Here is a 17949-nt window from a genome sequence, read left to right on the forward strand (position 1 = left end):
TTTGGATTTTCTAAATCCCAAAATATTTCAGAAACAGAACGCTCCACATTTTTTCCCTTTCCATCACCTCAAAAATGCAGTTGCTGCAGGTGGAGGGAATTGCAGGTGGAGAGGTTTGGCCTCTCCTATTAACTCTTGCTAAATGTCCATTAATCTTATCTAGCTGTGTTTTAGACTCTTGGAGGTACTAAAAATATCTTTGCTCCCTTTCCAGGATGAGGCACTTCCAGGTTAACGTGCTGTGCTCAGCCAGGCTGTGCGCGTGGCCCCGAGGGCTGCAAGCGCTGCTGTCACCCCAGCTGGGCAGGCCTGACCCAGGTGATGTCCTTGCTTCAGCTGTGGCCTCTCTTGCCCTTTTCTTGCTTCCATCTTTCTCCTTTCTTCTGCTTTCATAGAGAAATGCAGTTCTAGATGTTCTGCCAGAGCACAAACGCGTGTTCTGAGCTGCTGCCAGAGCCAACACCCCATGGGTTTCCCATTCCGTGCTTTGACAGCATCCCTGTTATTTTTCACTTCTATGCTCCCTTTAGATGCTTTAGAGCCAAACCTCAGGTAACCAATATGCTACGGCCTTCACATCTTACTGCACCCATGGGACATGACTTTCCTTTGGCATTGCCTCCTGTTCTCATGCCTCTTTCATAATTTTGTGATGTATCAAAGCATACATACAGGACTGCATGTGAAATGCCTGCCAGTTCTGCCTCTTTTTTTTTAATGGAACTTTAATGAAATACTTAAAGGCTATTATGCAGCTCTGCCTTGTGGACCCACTAAACCTGCTAATCCTGACCCAAATAAAAAAATAATGCAACAGAAGTGGCTTTTTATGTCCTCTTCTCACACAGCTTCACCTTGTGGTTCCACTATAATAACACACAAATGTTTTTTTTTAAACAAACAAACAAACAAACAAAGGAGCTGACAAAGCATTTCATGTTCCAGCAAGTAGTAACAACTGCACCCAAATAAATACTAAATGCAAACAAGGGAATGCCAAAACATTTAAGTCATGTTGCTGCAGGCAGTCTTTCTGTCTTCCCAGGGTTACTAATTTGTCTTCTGTTGGCTTCTGTAAATTTCCAGATGAAGGGCATTCTACTTTCCCATCTCCTAGATGTAGTAAAAAAAATACACTGGTTTGCTGCATATATACATATCTATATATTTGTGTACATATATATATATCTATATTAATGTCTTCATGTGTCTACTTGAACATAAATGTATATATACATATATATATATGAGACCAGTAGAGTTCAGAAAATACTGTACAAAAATGTCTTCAGAGAGATCTCTGTCTGCTAGTGTAGTTGTACTCAAGCTGCTTTATTTATCTCCCAAATCAAACGTGGACGTGGCTCCTGTCACATAACCAGGATGCAGGGTTTTTTTCCATGTGGTTACACCAAGACAGAATGTTCAATAGCTAATAAATATCCTTATTGTTTTTTTATGTGCAGGTTACAGCTTGACTGAGTTTCCAAAGTGCCCACACCTAAGTGGGGCTGTCACAAGGTTTTCTGACATCACTTTTGGCTGCTCCCTCCTGGAGCTAACAAGTACCTGGTAACTTTTTGCCAGCTTTTAGGATCTCTCTTGTATTTAGTATATTAAAATCATTGTGAGGTAATTGATTCTGGTTGAGATAAAGCCGATAAAAACAAATGTTGACAACACACCCTGTGCTTAGCTGACTCGGAGCCCTGCCGGACCGGTCACTGCATGAACTCGTAGGCAAGTCCATTCCCCTCCAGAGCAAATGCCAAACAGCTGCCTGTCCCTGAGAAGGTGCAGACAGCTATGGTTTGTCCATCTTTCAATTTCTGTATTGAAACAGATCTTCGGTGCAGATCAATTTCCACAGCAAACCCATCTGCAGTGGGTTTACTTCTCAGGATGCACCAGCAATATATTGTTTTTCAGTGGAAATCCTTCACAGTTACATAGGTAGCCAGAGGCACTTTACTTGGATACTCGGGTGACTGTTAGAAATATTTTCTCCTTTTCATCCTTCATACAGGAAGCCAGGCTGCTGGTTTCTGCTACCATGCCAGGACCAAGCCCATAAACAAGCACGGAAGAAAGAAAATTAAAATGTTCATAAAGCAAACAGAGCAGGATGGAGTAAACAGCATGTTTTGGTTTGCATTTTTGGTGTTTCACTAAGACACAAGTATTTTGGAAAAGAAAAAAAATGAAACTATTTTAATCCTACTATATATCATGCAGAGATAGCTGCCAGTATTTACTGCATAGCCTTATGAGGGCAAGTGGTGCTGCTAAGGCCCGTGTCTGGGTCAGGGTCTCTGCTAATCTTGGGAGACTCCACACAGGAGACTTGGCAGGCTTGCTCCTGCTCATAGTATCAAAAGAGTGTAAAAGAACTATGAGCCAAGAGGGGGGGATATTTCCTTGATCGTTAAGATCCTTTCCATGGCTTTAAAGGAAGAGAGAAACAATCTCCCCCTTCTACTTCACCTGCCACTTCAAGCTTTCCTGGTGAGGTTTGCTCTTCCTTCAAGCAGTTACTAAGCTAGCTGTGAGCAAACTTGCTTTTGCTAAACCTGAAACAAAAGCCCTGATACAAGGCTGTCAGTGCAGGCTTCTAAAGAAATACCAGCACGATATTTTGCATATATCTTAAATCTGTTTGTAGCCCAGGGTTTCTGCATGAGCAAGACGAGGCAGATCAGCATAAACAGCTGAGATTTTCTAGTGTTGGCATCGGCAGCAGCCCTGGAGGAAGGGACAAGGCTGTGCTCGACACCGACAGAGGGCAGGCACCAGCCCGGTGTGGGAAAACCATTTCTCCTGAAATGCCTTGGGACTCACAGGCTTGGAAGCTGCCTGGCCCCAGCCCTTCTGTACATTGGTGGTACACAGGGATTGCTGCTAATGTATGCAGTATGTAAGGTGTGATTGCAGTATGTAAGGTGTGATTGCAGTATGTAAGGTGTAGTACAACTTGAACTGCATCTACCCTATGCTAAATGTCATTGCCGAGTTTTCAGAGATGCAGGCAAAAAGGAAAAGCATTGCAGAGAGCATTCCTGACAGACTCTAGCCTTGGCTCTGTTTGGATGTTAGCAGATCTGAACGCCTGTTCTCTTCTTGAGGACCCATCAATGAATTTCATCATTGCCTGTACAATACTGCCCTAGCTGATAGTTTTGGCAATTCCTACGTGTCTTTTTAAGTCTTTCTGCCTGGACAAGGCACTGAAGACAGGCAGCAGCTGTCTCCGCTGGGATGTAGAGATGGAGCTGCTGTGATTTCTGCTACTGTTGGCTGGTGAGGCAAGGTTTCCAATGGAGCAGGAGTATAGAATGTCAAACCTTCAAATTTAACACTGAGGAAGCTCAAGTAAATGACTAGATGGAAAGAAGTGCTGTCTAGAGAAGCAGAAAGGTGGCTTGCTGGCAGAGATATTAAAAAAACTGAAGTAAAAATCAGGAAGTGTGTTTTTTCAATATGCAGAATTTAGGATGACTTGCTGGATACTGATCAAGAAAAAGGAAGTATCATCAGCACAGGAAATTGTGTGGCTTTACATATGCTCTCAAAAACTCTTCCAAACATAGTGCTGCAGGTGGCACAGATGAGCTACAGATGGGGTAGCAGGGCCGTGGGCGAGTGTTCGTGCTGTCTGCTCCTGCAGCCTCCTGAAGAGACGGTGCGTGCTTGGCAGGGAGAAGGTAAATCCGAGGTGCTCCACCAGCAGCTTCACTGTTTTGAAATATGATGACTCTTGATGGGAATTCTGTCCTCCTTGCCCTGTCTTATTCTCCCCTCTTTTTCTTGTGGGCTTTGCTGTCCAGCGAGATGGTTATTAAGTGTAACCATGAAAAAATGCCACATTCGAGCAAGTCACTTCTTTTTGATTCTGTGGTTACAAAGTGATCGAGAACTGGGTATATTTAGATATTGCCTGGACCTAAGAGTGGACCAATGTATTCGAGCACCACGGCTCTTTTGTACATACATGTACAAAACCTGGCAAACCATAGATCTGATTAATTTGCTTCATTTTATATGAAATGCAGAAATAATGATACTGGCTCTGATGGACGTATACAGGTAATATCTCAGCCTACTCTGACAAGCAGATTTTAGGATATGAGGCAGAGAGGGACATTGAACAATGACCCTAATTTTGATTAAATGATCTGCTTTGTGTTCCTCAACCCCCTCCCAAATGTTTGTGGCAGTGGCACTGTGGCCACCACGATGACCGACGACTGGCTGGAATGGCAGGATCGCGCGTGGGAGCTGAGCACCCGCCCCCACGCACCAAGTCTGTTGTTTCGCGAATTTGTGCTGGTCTGCACCCCTAGGAAAAAAAACAAAAAAACAACAGAACTCCAAGGCACGGGACTCCCCCGCGGCTGGCCCGCCTCAGCTCGACAGGAAACAGGAGTCCCCCCCGAAAGGAAAACCCAGGGGGATGGGGGAGCGGTCCGGACGGGACGTCCCGTCCCGTCCCGTCCTGCCGGGGAAGGCGGGAGGGAGGGAGGCGGGGAGGAGGGGTTTGGCCGGGGCCGGCGCCGGGATAAGAGGCGGGGAACCCTTCGGCGGCTCGGACGGACGGACAGTGTTCTCCGGTGCCGTGCCGTGCCGTGCCTGTCTGCCGGCGGGATGGAGGAGCTCTACAGCAAGGCGGAGACCCTCGCCCTTCGGAGGAAGCACATCGGGTAGGGGCGGCGGCGGGGCCGGGAGCGGGGCAGAGGGGAGGAGGAGGAGGAGGAAGGTCTATCTCTGGTGACAGCGCCCGTCCGGACCCGCTCGGCGCTGCCCGGGGGCTGCCAGCGCTGGGCAGCCCCTCCGGCCCCGCGGCGAGACCCAGCGGGGAGGGGGACATGGACACATACATGGAGCTGTCATCCCTCTGGATTGCCAGGTCTCGGGGCCACCTGGAATTCCCTAGGCGAGCGGAGGGACGCCGTCATTAGAACACGGCCCATCAAACGCATCATTCACTTTTCCAGCAGATCAAAGCGGGAGGCCAGAATGTGGTACCCAGGTGTATGTCTAAAATGAGGCTGAGCAGGGTTGGGATTTTTTTGTGCATGCACCTGCAAAACAGCCGTGTCCGCTGAATGAACCTGTTGCTATTCCTTATGCTGAGTTTAACTGAGGGACATGCAGGAGGGCTGCCAGAGGTTGTGACCTGAGCAATAGCCCTGGCTGCGTACATATCTGATCCCTCTGTATGGCAACATTAGTTCCTACAGGATGTGCAGCTTTAATAATTTCTTCAGTAAATGTTGCCGAGTGAAAAATAAGTCCAGGTTGGAAAACCAGATCGGTTCTGCTGACCGCATCTTAAATACATAGCATATAGAGAATGCTTACTAAAGATTCGTAACTCACAAAAGATTCCCTAAAGTCATGGCCTCATAAAGAGAGAAAATCAACTGCTTTTTAGGGGCTAGCTCAATATTAAGGGAGTCCTGCCTGTGCAAGGATTGTAGGATTGAGCAGTGCTGGGCAAACAAGGAAAAACTTTCACAGAATGAACTGACAGGTTAGAGGGAAAAAAACTGTAGTCAAGAAATGGCCAATGATGATGGGCATTGCTTTCAAAGTATAACAGAGAAATAGCTGAAGATGTCAGAAAAGATCCAGGCAAGAGAGCTAGAAGCTGCGAGAAAGAAAGCAAACTACTTCACTATCCAGGAGTCACATTTACAAGTCCATAACCTCAGTATACCCAACAATAACTCTCAGACTTACCTGGAAACAACTGTGTTTATCCAAGCTCATATAAACTCTGCTAAATGTTCAGAAGACTTTCCTTCTGCTCAGTAATATCATTCAACATAATTACATAGCTGGCGCATTCTCCAAGTGGGGGGTGGCAAGAAATAAGAGTGTTTAAAGAGTATTTTGGTTAATTTTATAAGGAGCTTGAGTTTTGCTGGAAGTCAGTGTGATTTAGATGCTTATAAAATGCCTCTTTTAAAGATTTTTATCCAAAGCAGACAGGGTGAGAGTGTGAGGGTTTTAGGACCTGCTCAGCACGTCTGAAAATAAAGCCTGCTAGGCATTAGTGTTTTGTTCTTGACTGTGACCTCTATATGCTACAGTCATCCATTCCATTGCGTAATGATTTTTTGGCTATAGTATAATACAGTGCTTAACATCTTACTTCAATCCCAGGGAGTTATTTGGCCATAGATGTCTGTAAGGCATGTAAACAAGCAGAGCTACACCCTAGGAACACAGCAGGACATATAAGGACCTGGAACAACGTGCAGACACTGTTCTCCTGTGAAATCAATTGCAGGCAGAGTCAAGCTTTGAAAACACCCTTATTAAAGACCAGCTTCTGTTCTCACTGTGCCTGGGGAAGTGCATGGGTTTTCACTGTGAGCAAGAGCCCCTGCTTGACCACCACCTGCATGACTCACAAGCTTTTTTTCCAGAAGGAGGCAACTGTCTACAGAGCTGCAGAAAAATCAACCTCCTCAACACTCAAGGGAGGGAGAAAAAGTGAGAACATTAAAATGGTGTTATGTTTATTATGTTTTAGGCCTTCCTGCAAAGTTTTCTATGCCAAGGACCCTCTGAAAATAGTCCGTGCTCAGGGCCAATATATGTTTGATGAGAAAGGAGAAAAATATTTAGACTGCATCAACAATGTCGCACATGGTAAGCAGTTTGACTTGTGAGACTGCTTCTATTCCTTAATTTCCACTAAGGATCAGGACACATTTCTGCCAAGTGGTGATGTTCACAGTGCTTCTCTGAACGTCCTTGTGTGGTTCAGTAATTGACTGCTTGCTAGTAATAACTAATAATTTTCTTCTTTAGTGGGCCACAGCCATCCATATGTGATAAAGGCTGCAACAAAACAGATGGAACTGCTCAACACAAACTCCCGCTTCCTGCATGACAACCTTGTTCAGTATGCGCAGCGACTCACAGCCACCCTGCCTGAGAAACTCTCTGTTTGCTATTTTGTTAACTCTGGGTAGGTCTGATTTGTGGTTTTTTAATATGACTATTCTTTATTACTATTTTGCTCCTGTTTGAGACAGACACTCAGGACAGTTTGGTCTAAATCTTATTAAGTAGGACTTAGTAACATGCAACAAAAATATATCCAGCACTGATCAAAACTTGCTTCCTATTTGCAGCCATCATATTTAGAGTGATGGCTCAAAGCAAGAGTCAAAACATGGAACTGGCCTGTTGAATGCTATGCAAGAAAAAAGGGTGGGGGGGGAAAAGCAAGAAGAGGAAATTAATTCTGCAAATTGGTGAATGTTATGTACAGTCTGATGAATGCTGTGTGTAAATTGATATATAACCTTGGAAACAAGTTAGTCTTCTTTAGGCAGTTTGGTAGTCTGTGATCACTTACATGTACAAAACCTGTGGCAGAGGGGCTGTGACAGATCAGGCTGGAAGCTCGAGTCTTCTTCCAGAGTGCAGATTTGTGATTGTGCAAGCACTGAGGAGAAAGGAGTTGTGGAGTGTGGGAGAGAGGGCTTTGCTTTTTGAGGGTTAGTGGCTGCACTGTGTTCTCAGCTGCAAATTGGCCTCCTTTCTACCAAGGGGAGGTAAATATCGACAGGCAAACTGGGGGAGGGAAAGAAAGCATCTCTTTGTTTGCTATTTATACAAAGGGCTGTTTTATCTTTGCCCCTTTACATGGCACTTATAGTCTCAATCACTATAGTCTCATTGTAATCTGTAGAGTAACAGAGTCTGATGTGTTGATTTGTTGTATCCTTGAGTCCCATGCCTTGTTTTCTGTCAGAATACCCTTTTAATTGGAAGTGCTCCTTCACTAGTTTGCTGCTGTATCTCCTGCCATGTAGGTCTGAAGCAAATGATCTTGCTTTACGACTGGCTCGGCAGTACTGTGGGCACCAAGATGTGATCACCCTGGAAAAGTAAGTACACCAAGTAGCTTATGTGAACACAGCCAGCAGCTCCTGCCATTACTTCAGAAGCAGCTTTGCAGCAACCCCCTGCTGTTTGTACTCCACTGCCTGCTGAAAGAAAAGCTTTGTTGCTTTTGTATTAGAGCAGATCAGGAAATCCCTTTTTCACATTTGGATAAACACAAGTTTTGAAGATCTCTGAAAAATAAGCTTGTCGGTCACCCCATCAGGTCAATCACTTGTTAGAGGGCATTTCCCACTGACTCCCAAAGCAATTCATGCCAGAGACTTAATTGTTGGTTTCAAAAGCAGTGAGTGGTCTGGCTACTGGGCTGCTCTGGAAAAAGGCTTTCTCTTCATCACACATTGCTGGACATGTTTCATTTTGCACAAATTAATATTCAGTGGTCAAGAAGAAAGATCCTGTAGTTCTGCAGCAGTGTTGCAATGATGCTGAGCTCTCCTTCAGTGAACACAAGTATGCACACAAAACCAAGGGGCTGCAAAATCAGGAGGTGTTGGGAGGGCTGCCAGCCACAGGGTAGGCAGCCAACCACATTTCAGGGTTTTCCTATCCTAGATGCAGCTGTAGGTTTGGTGATGTTGCTGTAGTGCTGGATTTTCTTCTCAGATTGTGATTAGCGAGTCCACCCAGAGCAAGTGCAAGGGCACATGTCTCTATTTGAGCAGCACAAACTCGGCTATATTCAGATCCCTGTTAGCAACACACTAACCTACGTATGTTCTACTAAGAAATCGTGACATGTCTTTAGTTTGGTTTGAGGTTTGCTTCGCTTCAAGTTTATGGCTGAACAAAAGTGTTTACTATTCCCTGAATAAAGATGCTACATGCTTTAGGCTCAAAAGGCTCTGGTTCCTCATTTCTAAATCAGTTGGCCGCAATAGTAACCAGCTTTAGCATACTCAGCAGTATAAAACACTTATATTCAAACAATATCCTTTTCCTGACCGTGGCTTTTGTCAAACCTTCTTGCCTGCAGTGCTTTCAGGGCAGATAGTGATGGACTGCTGCTGCATAAGGTTCCCACTTCTCCATGCAATGCACACTCCTGAGAGTTTTCACAATGGTATTGGGGTGTAGCTTGCAAAGCTTGGGCTGGCCAGAGTGGGGCTGATGGGTTGGAAATGGAGGAGCTGGACCCACCTTTCAGTTCTAGGTAAGGCTGCTGGGTCACCCACCTTGAAGTTAGTGCAATCCAGATATCATCTTGGTCTGTCCCCATGTTGGCACTTGATTTTATCCCGTTTCCAGTCTTGCTAGTGAATTAAAGTCAACAGTAATTTCATATTGTCTTTGAGGGAAAGACTGAGAAAATTATACCAAGATCCCTTCACAAACAATACTGCTGTGTTGCAGATATGGTTGCTATTCTGGATTATGTATAGGCACAGTTGTAAATTTGGCTCTTCTATACATTTGGTGAAAAGTGACTTGGCTATTTAACACTCACACAGTGCTTACCATGGCCATGTTACATCTCTGATTGACATCAGCCCCTATAAATTCAATCAGCTGGGAAAGGACAGCAAGAAGGAGTATGTGCATGTGGTAAGTATGGTTTTTGGTTTGTTTTGGGATTTTTTTTGTGGTTTTGGTTTGGTTTGGTTTTTGGGGGTTTTTTGGTCATTTTTATGCCTGTTATGCAGCATATTGTATTACCCACTTCTGGTGTAAATATACTTTCATTCTGTTTTGCTGATGCTAGTGTACATATGCTTGGCTGATTTCAGTGGAATAAATACAGAAAAATTGTTTGCTTTTGGATTTCTAAGAGGGTGTTCAGCTGTGGGGCTGATTTCCTTCATTGTGCTACCAGTTTTCTTAGTCACTGCATTGTATAGTTACGCACTTTGATGAAATTAGCCAATATCCATTGCATTGGTTTGGTTAAAGATATGCAGGACTTTGAATCTTGTTCCAAAAACTGGAAAGGCAGATTGCACAAGTCTATACAGATTTGGGTATAGGACTCATGAGTGTCTAAGGGAGTGTTATTTTTCACATAAACTTGTGTATCTTAAAAAGGCAAAATTTTTTCTCAGTCCAGAAATGTACACCAAGCATGCCTTTCCTGTCTAGACCTCCTTGTGTTACCCGCACCACCAAAGTTGTATCCACCTTTTTGTACCACCTCCTTTCTCTTACTGAGCCTTTCCTAACACCATTTGTAGAGGCTTGAATGTCACACAGATTTGTACCATGACTAAAATGCCACAAGGGAAGTGACAGACATGAAAACCCTACTATCCAGTTGCAGAAACGGATCTTCTGTGAGAATCGGAAATAAGGTGGTGGATGGGTACTCATTATTGTGTCTTGAGGGAGAGGAAGGACAGTCTTAAAAGGTGGATGAGGTAGATGATGGTTCTTAAAAGAGCTGCGTTCGGTAATATTGAACACATATCAGGCCCAGATTGAGTTTAAGCTCCAGTAAGCATTTTTGCAATTCAAAGCAAACATTCAGGCTATACTAACTCTTATTACCTATTTGTGTGAAAAGCCAATAAAGTGGAACAGTATAAAAGAAAGTAAAAGTTTCACAGAAGTATTGCCTTCATAAAAACAAATAAATGAATTGGTCTTTTCAGGCTCCTTCTCCAGATATCTACAGAGGGAAATACAGGGAAGACCACCCAGATCCAGCAAGTGCTTATGCTGAAGAGGTGAAAAAGATTATTGAAGAAACACAGAAGAATGGACGCAAGGTGTGTGTTTTGTGCTCTAGAAATGCTTCATCTATTTATTATGGCATGGGGGTGTGTAACAGGCAACTAAGGACTTGTTTCTTTATCAATTTCACGTGATTCCCTCTCCCTTCATTTTTCTATGATGGGTTCTGTTCAAAATGGGCCATTTTTCTATCTGATGCTCTTATGATAATTTTTCTAGGCATCAATGAAAGGATCAATAATACAGTTGTATATAAGCAGATGCAATCAAAGCTGTCAAATTTCCTATTTGATGCATTGAATCAGTAGATTGTTAATATTGTAGAGAAAGGTTTGAGGTCATGAGAAACTACATCACAAATTCTAGCAAAGACATGTAAAAAAATCCAGGATATTGAGAAAATCTATTAGATAAAATCTCAATACTACATTTCTGAGCCTGTTTGGTTAAGATAACTTTGAAGTCATATAAAAAGGTGAAACTTTCACTCATACACACTATGACCTTGATAAAAACAGGCAATTTCTGAACAGATATGCCTAAAATGTGTATTAATCTTTTATATGATGGCATTAGTGTGTTGAGACTTGTAGGTCTTGATCCAAAACCTACTGAAGTCCCAGAAAACTTCAATGGAGACTGGAACATATTCCCTTCTAGTCCAATGGACTTACATCACCCCTCTTTTAGTTTCTTCATCAACTTTTTTTTTTATTCTCTACTAACGGATAGTTTTGTTTTTTCTTCCTTTGTTTCCTTTCTTTTGCACATTTCTTAGGTTTTGGTGACATAGACCTGTGGCAGGACAAGTTGTGCTAAAGGCTAAGCCTCACATGCTATGGGAAGCTTCGTACTCTTTGGCCGTATACTCACATGTAGTGTACGGTTCTTTACACGTTACTGCTCGGCCTTGTTTCCAGGAAGACTGCACCAGCACAGAGACCTCTTGATGCTCAGGGAGGGGTTCACAAGTGGTGTGGGGATGCAATCCCTTAAATAGCAGACTTATGCTGAGACCTTGGGGTAATATTGTATCTCTGCTGCATAGACCTCTGCTGTTGACAAGAAATGAATTTTGATGTTCCAGTGTGTCTGATCTGCTGTTCTCACCCTTCCTGACTTGAAATAACTTTCTTTTTCATTCCTAGCAACTGGAGTTATTTCATCTGTAGAATTTTTCTCTTCTTTTGTCAAGTGCCTCGTGCTGACATGTTATTTGTCTAGTTACATACATTAGGCAGGGGTGCCCAAAGGCTAGCCACAGGTCATCTTACAGGTCAGCTTTCACCCACCTCTACCTGGTGTTCAGGATTAAACAAAAGCCCACATATACCTGCAAGCTTTATTAATCTCTTAGGGAAGACAGTACACACTGTTGTGTGCCTCCTGTAATCTGGCATCTTTAAATAAATTTATGTAGCTCCTTAGGAGCCTAGTCCAACACCCACTGACACCAGGAAGCGTCATCCAGTTCAATACAAGGGCTTAATGGACATTCTTGCATTCCCATCAGGCTGCAAAGGTGGCCCTGGCTACTGCAAATTTGGGCACTCTGATTACAAAATTAATAAATCCTTTAGCCATAGCTGTATTCAAGAGCTCTCAGTTGTCCAGCCCATTGCGTGATCAAATTAAGGCCCACATTTAAACATTTATTTCTAGACTGTTAGATGTCTCTGCCAAGGCCAAGTAGGTGAACACAGCTCTTACATGAGTTTGTCTCTTGTAGATTGCTGCCTTCATAGCTGAATCCATGCAGAGCTGTGGAGGCCAAGTAATTCCACCTGTGGGCTATTTCCAGAAAGTGGCAGAGTACGTACAGCACTTCACAGGGGCGTAACGGGAAAATTAAACAAAGAAATAGCTTTTTTCACTATAGACTTATCTAATCAATTCAGCTATTAACCTCTCCTGTTCTTGGCTATCTGTGGTTCATTTCTGCTTATTGAAGAGTATTATTTCAGTCCAATTTTTTAAATGGAATATCAGCTAATTTTTAGCTAGATAATTGTCATTCTTTTCCTATTTTTAATCCTCAGCCATAAGTTTGATGGAAGATGAAGTTAAACCAGTTATAATCCTACAGTACCATTACAGTACTCCTATTTGACATTAAAATGTCAAATTTTTTTTCTTAACATGTAGCATACTAAAAATTTCATAGCTATAAAATAGCTATAACTGTATTCTTTCTTTTTTTTCCTAACTTGGTCTCACACTGCAGAATTTCTGTGATGCAGACTGTCTTGTCCTTGATTGCCTGCCTGTGTTCTGCAGCACTAGACTTTCAAGGTATTTTGATTCTTTTCAGGTATGTGCGTGCAGCAGGTGGAGTGTTCATAGCTGATGAGGTCCAGGTTGGCTTTGGCAGAGTTGGGAAGCATTTTTGGGCATTCCAGCTGCAAGGTGAAGACTTTGTGCCTGACATTGTTACCATGGGAAAGCCCATTGGCAATGGACACCCTATGTCTTGTGTGGTCACAACAAGGGAGATTGCTGAAGGTTTTGGTGCTTCTGGACTGGAGTATTTCAATACAGTAAGTTCATAGGTGAAGCTTTGCCTTTTTTATTTTTCTTTTGGTCTGCATTTAACAGTTAGAAGTTCTCCAGGTCATCCAGATAACATGTGCAGCAATCACTGCATTACATTATTAAGAGCTTGAGTCAACCACAGTCCAGTATCTAAAATCAAGTGGAGAAGCTTTGAAATATGCTCTGTATCAAGTGTTACAACATCTTATAGACCAGCACTAGCAGCATGACCAAGCTCTCTGGCAGGTCATGCATCTCAGCTCACATCCATACAGATAAATTCTTCCTTATGTCTCTTTCCGTCTCCCCACTCTGAAATGTTGATTATGTAAAATTCCATTTTCTAGGATAGACTCTGTGGTGGTAGAGCTCATGGTAGACCTTGCTCTGCAACTGACACCTAACAAAACAGTGACCCTTTACCAGAAAACAATTCATCTGCGTGCATGCCACAGAGGTTCAGTCTTCTAGTTTATTGAGCCTGCTTTCTGCTCCTGTGACTCAGCCTTCTTCCCAGCTACCATGAATTCCCCTGTTCTAAATGGAGTTTATACACTCTGGATCAAAATATATCAAATTTATCACCCACTGCTCTTCCCGGGAGCATTTTGCCTGCACATGCAATCAGCTGAATACTTCAGTCCTGAGATCTTCAAATTACTGTTACCTGGAGCAGAGGAAGAGGGAGCCTTTCCCTTGCCCAAATGTAGGGGATGGTGTTCCACAGCCTAAATGGCACAAAATCCCCACCTTTTCAAACTTTCCTCATCACATGCCAAGCAGGAGAGGGCAAGTGAAAACAACATAGATAACCCCAGATGAACGTTTTGTTTTGATAGGTTTTGATTTTGATGCCATGTTTTGTTTTGTCTTTGCTATCAGTTTGGAGGCAATCCAGTGTCTTGTGCCATTGGCTTGGCTGTGCTGGATGTAATAGAGAAAGAAGATCTCCAAGGGAATGCCACGCGTGTAGGAAATTATCTCCTGGAGTTGCTGGCTGAGCAAAAGGAGAAACATCCCTTAGTGGGAGATATCAGGTGGGTGCGTCACAGCAATGTCAGAGAAGAACATAACTGTGCTAGAAAAAGTGACAAACTTGGTGTGAGTGGAACAAAGAAACATGCCACGATTTTGCTACACCTCTCTTTTAAAATGGACTGTCCAAAACTGGTATTGTAAGGGAATATATTTTTTTAAAGTTGTCCATCTGTCTGCTTAATTGCTTACAAGCATAGCCACTAAAAAAGTTCTGTGAGAGTAGGAGAAAGAGACATCCACATGCAATAACCAAGATGTCAGCACACCATTGTAATCATGCAGACCTTGTTAAAATCTCTGGGATTTCCTTGGGAGATGTTACTATGGATTTTCCTCATCTTATATTCCTACCATTGATAATTACCTTCAGGTTTTTTTGGGGGAAGAGGTTGGGTCGCAGGGTTTTTGTACTTCTTTTTTTTTTTTTTTTTTTCATTATTTTTCTCCCTGGCTTGCAATTTTCAGGATAAGCATGAAAGAAATTATTCTGTCATTCTTATCTGGCCATGTAGCTTTAATAAGCCAGGTAAATTTATTTATCCAGAAATACCTCTTATCCCATTTGACTGTGTGAAGTTGCTAAAAGGCAACCAAAGACAAAGTCTCCTCTTTCATTCTCATTCCTCCATTTGCACTCCAAGGGAGAGAATTACAGTTGCTAGAAACAGGTATTGCATTGGCAGAAGAAGGTTTAGATTTCACTTGTCTGTACTTTTCTACTCCAGGGGTGTTGGACTGTTTGTTGGAGTGGATCTGGTGAAAGATAAGGAGAAGCGAACACCAGCCACGGCTGAAGCCCTTCATCTTATTTACAAGTAAGTAGTTCTTAAAGACTGTGTGCAGTGATCAAACCCTCCTAATATTTTCCAGCAGTTAGTCATTAATTTTGTTTTCAGTTTGTGTAGTTTTTGGTGACATAGTACTAAAAAAAGAAAACTTTCAAAATCTGTCTCAGCTTGAAGGAAGTGACAGGATACAACATAGTTTTATACCTGTGTCTAACACAGATGTTTCCTCTTTCCACAGACTCAAAGAGCATCAAATCCTTCTTAGTGCAGATGGACCCTACAGAAATATTTTAAAATTTAAACCACCAATGTGTTTCACAATGGAAGATGCAAAACACGCAGTGGAGACACTTGATGCACTTCTTACAGGTATGTGTGCTCTAGGGCTCAAAGGAATGCTCTTCGTTGTTCATTTCCCAATGAAACACCATCATAGCCGAGGCCATTAGATGCAAGGGAAGTAATTAACTGCATTTCTTACCATTCATCAAACTGATGTTCTTAGTGACAATTATTATAAATAAATACAAAGCCCCATGTGTACTTCATCCAAACTTTTAGACAAAATCCTGCTCTTGAGCCATTCTCTTACAGACTTAATGTTATTACTCATTTCTGGTCACATGTGCTGTTTGTTAGGAGTGAATATATTAATTCAGCACATGCCTGAAAGACACTGCAGATACACTGGTGTAATTTTCCATAATTTACTCTACCTTTTCTTTTTTTCTTTTTGTTTATTTTTCAACCAGAGTACTGGAATGTGATTGTCTCACACAAATTAAGCCTGAAGGTTTTCAGGCTCTATTTTTTTTTACCTGAGGACCAAGCCAGGGGAAAATAACATCAGTTATATTGTTAGCATAAAGGCTCTTGAAGCCTGTTAGACATTAAATGCTCCCATCTCCTGAGAATATAACTAAAGTTAGACTTCCGTTAACCTGCTGGACAAAGGCAGAATTCCACTCCAAAAGGTTTCTCTGATACCCTTGTGCTACAGTCAAGTTGCTAATTTTATTCTTTTCTCTAAATACCCCAAAGCTAGTTCGTCCTGATAGATCAATCACATTGTCTCAAAAAATGTTTTAGGAAGTATTTATCTTTCTTCAGTTAGTCTCCTGTGTTAAATACACAGAGTAATAGCTGATTTTTTTTTTTTTTACTTCAGGCAGCTACTAAATTAACAATATGCTTACTTCCCCCCTACTAAATTAACGGTATGCTTACTTCCCCTCTGCTTCTTTTAAATTTAATTATTTTATTACTTTTTTTTCAGAACTGGAAGAGGCCACTGGAATGAAGACGGAAAATAATGCATCTACAAATGTGCAGTGTAAAAGAAAAGTATGTTTTAACTTCTTAATTCTTTTTTCAGATAGGTGTTTGGCAAAGCAAGTATAAATTACTTTGGTAGAGCATGCCTTCATTTTTGGTAGCATGAGTGGCTCTGTGCCTTGAAACTGAGCTCAGAGAGTAACTCGCTACTAGAAACCTGAGAGGATTTACCCTGTCTCACTGGGGTAAATCTAAAAAGAGCTGAGTAATCCAGACCAACAACATGTTATAGACAAGTCACCCGCCTTATCTGCTTGTGTGCAAACAAGACCAACCAGACTTTGGGCTACACAAAGTCATAAGCACAGCAGTCAGCAACTATTGGTTCTTGGTATTACATGCTACTGAAAGGTATTTGGCTTTCTAAGCAAGCCTGCAGCCTGGAAGATGTCCAGGTTTTCAGAGAGTTCCAAGGATTTTGTTTCCACCATAGCTCTTTCAGTATGAATGGCTGACACACATCCAAATTAGGATTTCTTAGGTTGCAGCCCCAGCTCTGGATAAATCACATATGATTTCTCACACCCTTAAAAACATGTCACCCTCTCTACAGGAAAGCTTGCTGAACTGTCCCTTGGTGGGTTTTCTACTTGTGGGGATGGGAACACAACAGCTCAGCTGCCATGGGGCGTAAAAATTAACCTGATGAGCTATTTGCTATATATCTAGGTTTTACTAGGTTTGGAGTGCAAGCCTACTGTTAAAGACATTTGTATGCAATCAGTTCAATTTCTTTCAGAACTAAGAAGTTGTGGCAATAATAGAGAGCCAGGCAGAGCTACCTAATGGGAACCAGGCCCAGTGGCTGCCTGGTGGAAGACACACACGTGCCTCCACTGACATCTCCTTTCTCTTTCAGACAACTGAAGAGAGTTCTCAACTAGAAGGTGCAAGTGAAAGCATCGGCCACATGAATGGAGCTGCCTGCCGACAAGAAAATGGGATTTATTCTAAAAAACGCTCAGTACCAAGTAAAAGAATAAGAACATGAGGAGGGACAGTTTCTTCATTCAGTTTGAGTTTGAGTTTGTGTCTGTCTTGCTTTTGAGATGAAGAGTGCAATAGTCTGAGTCCTAGGATCTGTTTGAAGCCTAGTCATGCCTTTCATAAACTGGCTGAATTCCTATTAGCTTCAGTAAGTTTAAAATACCTTTTCAGATATATGAGAACTGTGCCATGTGGCTTGAAATCTAGATGTGACAGAATGGACAAGTGATACAAAAATACCTCGGTGCTGATGGCAGGTGTGACATAGGTACACAAACTTGGTGAAAACTGCAGATTTGTCCATATTATGCAGAATCTGATTTGCTTAACTGCCATAAAACAAATGCCAATCCTATTAAGTTTTAAAATATATGCCTAACATGCTATTTTTGCAATATTTTAAATTTCAATATGTAATATTGAGATGTTAATTACTTCCCATGTTTTAATGGCTGAATTCACTAAACAATGCTTGAGAAAGAAGTCATTATTATCTTCTAGTGTAACTTCGGTCCTATGGACCATATTCCCAGCTGATGTAAATTGGAGTAGCTTTGCTAATGTCAGCAATGCTCTACTAAGTGTCTACAGCCCTATGTGTAGAGACACAGTGTCTATGCAGGGCACTCTCACTATAAATTCAAGGAAAATAAAGAGTCTAATTTTCTATGAATAAAGC

The 17949-nt window shown here is 42.2% G+C and overlaps 2 protein-coding genes across 5 annotated transcripts in view; both read left to right on the top strand.

Moving 5' to 3' along the window:
- The window catches only part of COL25A1 (collagen type XXV alpha 1 chain), a 302478-nt gene extending 300555 nt beyond the window's left edge, over positions 1 to 1923 (top strand). For all 4 annotated transcript variants that reach the window (XM_068187415.1, XM_068187412.1, XM_068187413.1 and 1 more), the window contains one exon: positions 1467 to 1923. In XM_068187415.1, coding sequence (XP_068043516.1) covers positions 1467 to 1478 — 12 coding nt within the window. In that variant the 3' untranslated portion in view covers positions 1479 to 1923. The remainder of the gene's footprint in view (positions 1 to 1466) is intronic.
- Positions 1924 to 4531: 2608 nt separating this feature from the next.
- On the top strand, positions 4532 to 17701 carry ETNPPL (ethanolamine-phosphate phospho-lyase). Its single transcript, XM_068187416.1, has 13 exons — positions 4532 to 4697; positions 6539 to 6657; positions 6820 to 6979; positions 7833 to 7907; positions 9375 to 9468; positions 10509 to 10625; positions 12320 to 12402; positions 12902 to 13127; positions 14005 to 14159; positions 14886 to 14975; positions 15187 to 15317; positions 16225 to 16292; positions 17143 to 17701. The coding sequence occupies exons 1-13, from the start codon at positions 4642 to 4644 to the stop codon at positions 17272 to 17274; spliced, it is 1506 nt and encodes a 501-aa protein (XP_068043517.1). The 5' UTR covers positions 4532 to 4641; the 3' UTR covers positions 17275 to 17701.
- The last annotated feature ends 248 nt before the right edge of the window (positions 17702 to 17949 follow it).

Source organism: Anomalospiza imberbis, chromosome 4 (genome assembly GCF_031753505.1).
Source record: "Anomalospiza imberbis isolate Cuckoo-Finch-1a 21T00152 chromosome 4, ASM3175350v1, whole genome shotgun sequence".
NCBI classification, from domain to species: Eukaryota; Metazoa; Chordata; class Aves; order Passeriformes; family Viduidae; genus Anomalospiza; species Anomalospiza imberbis.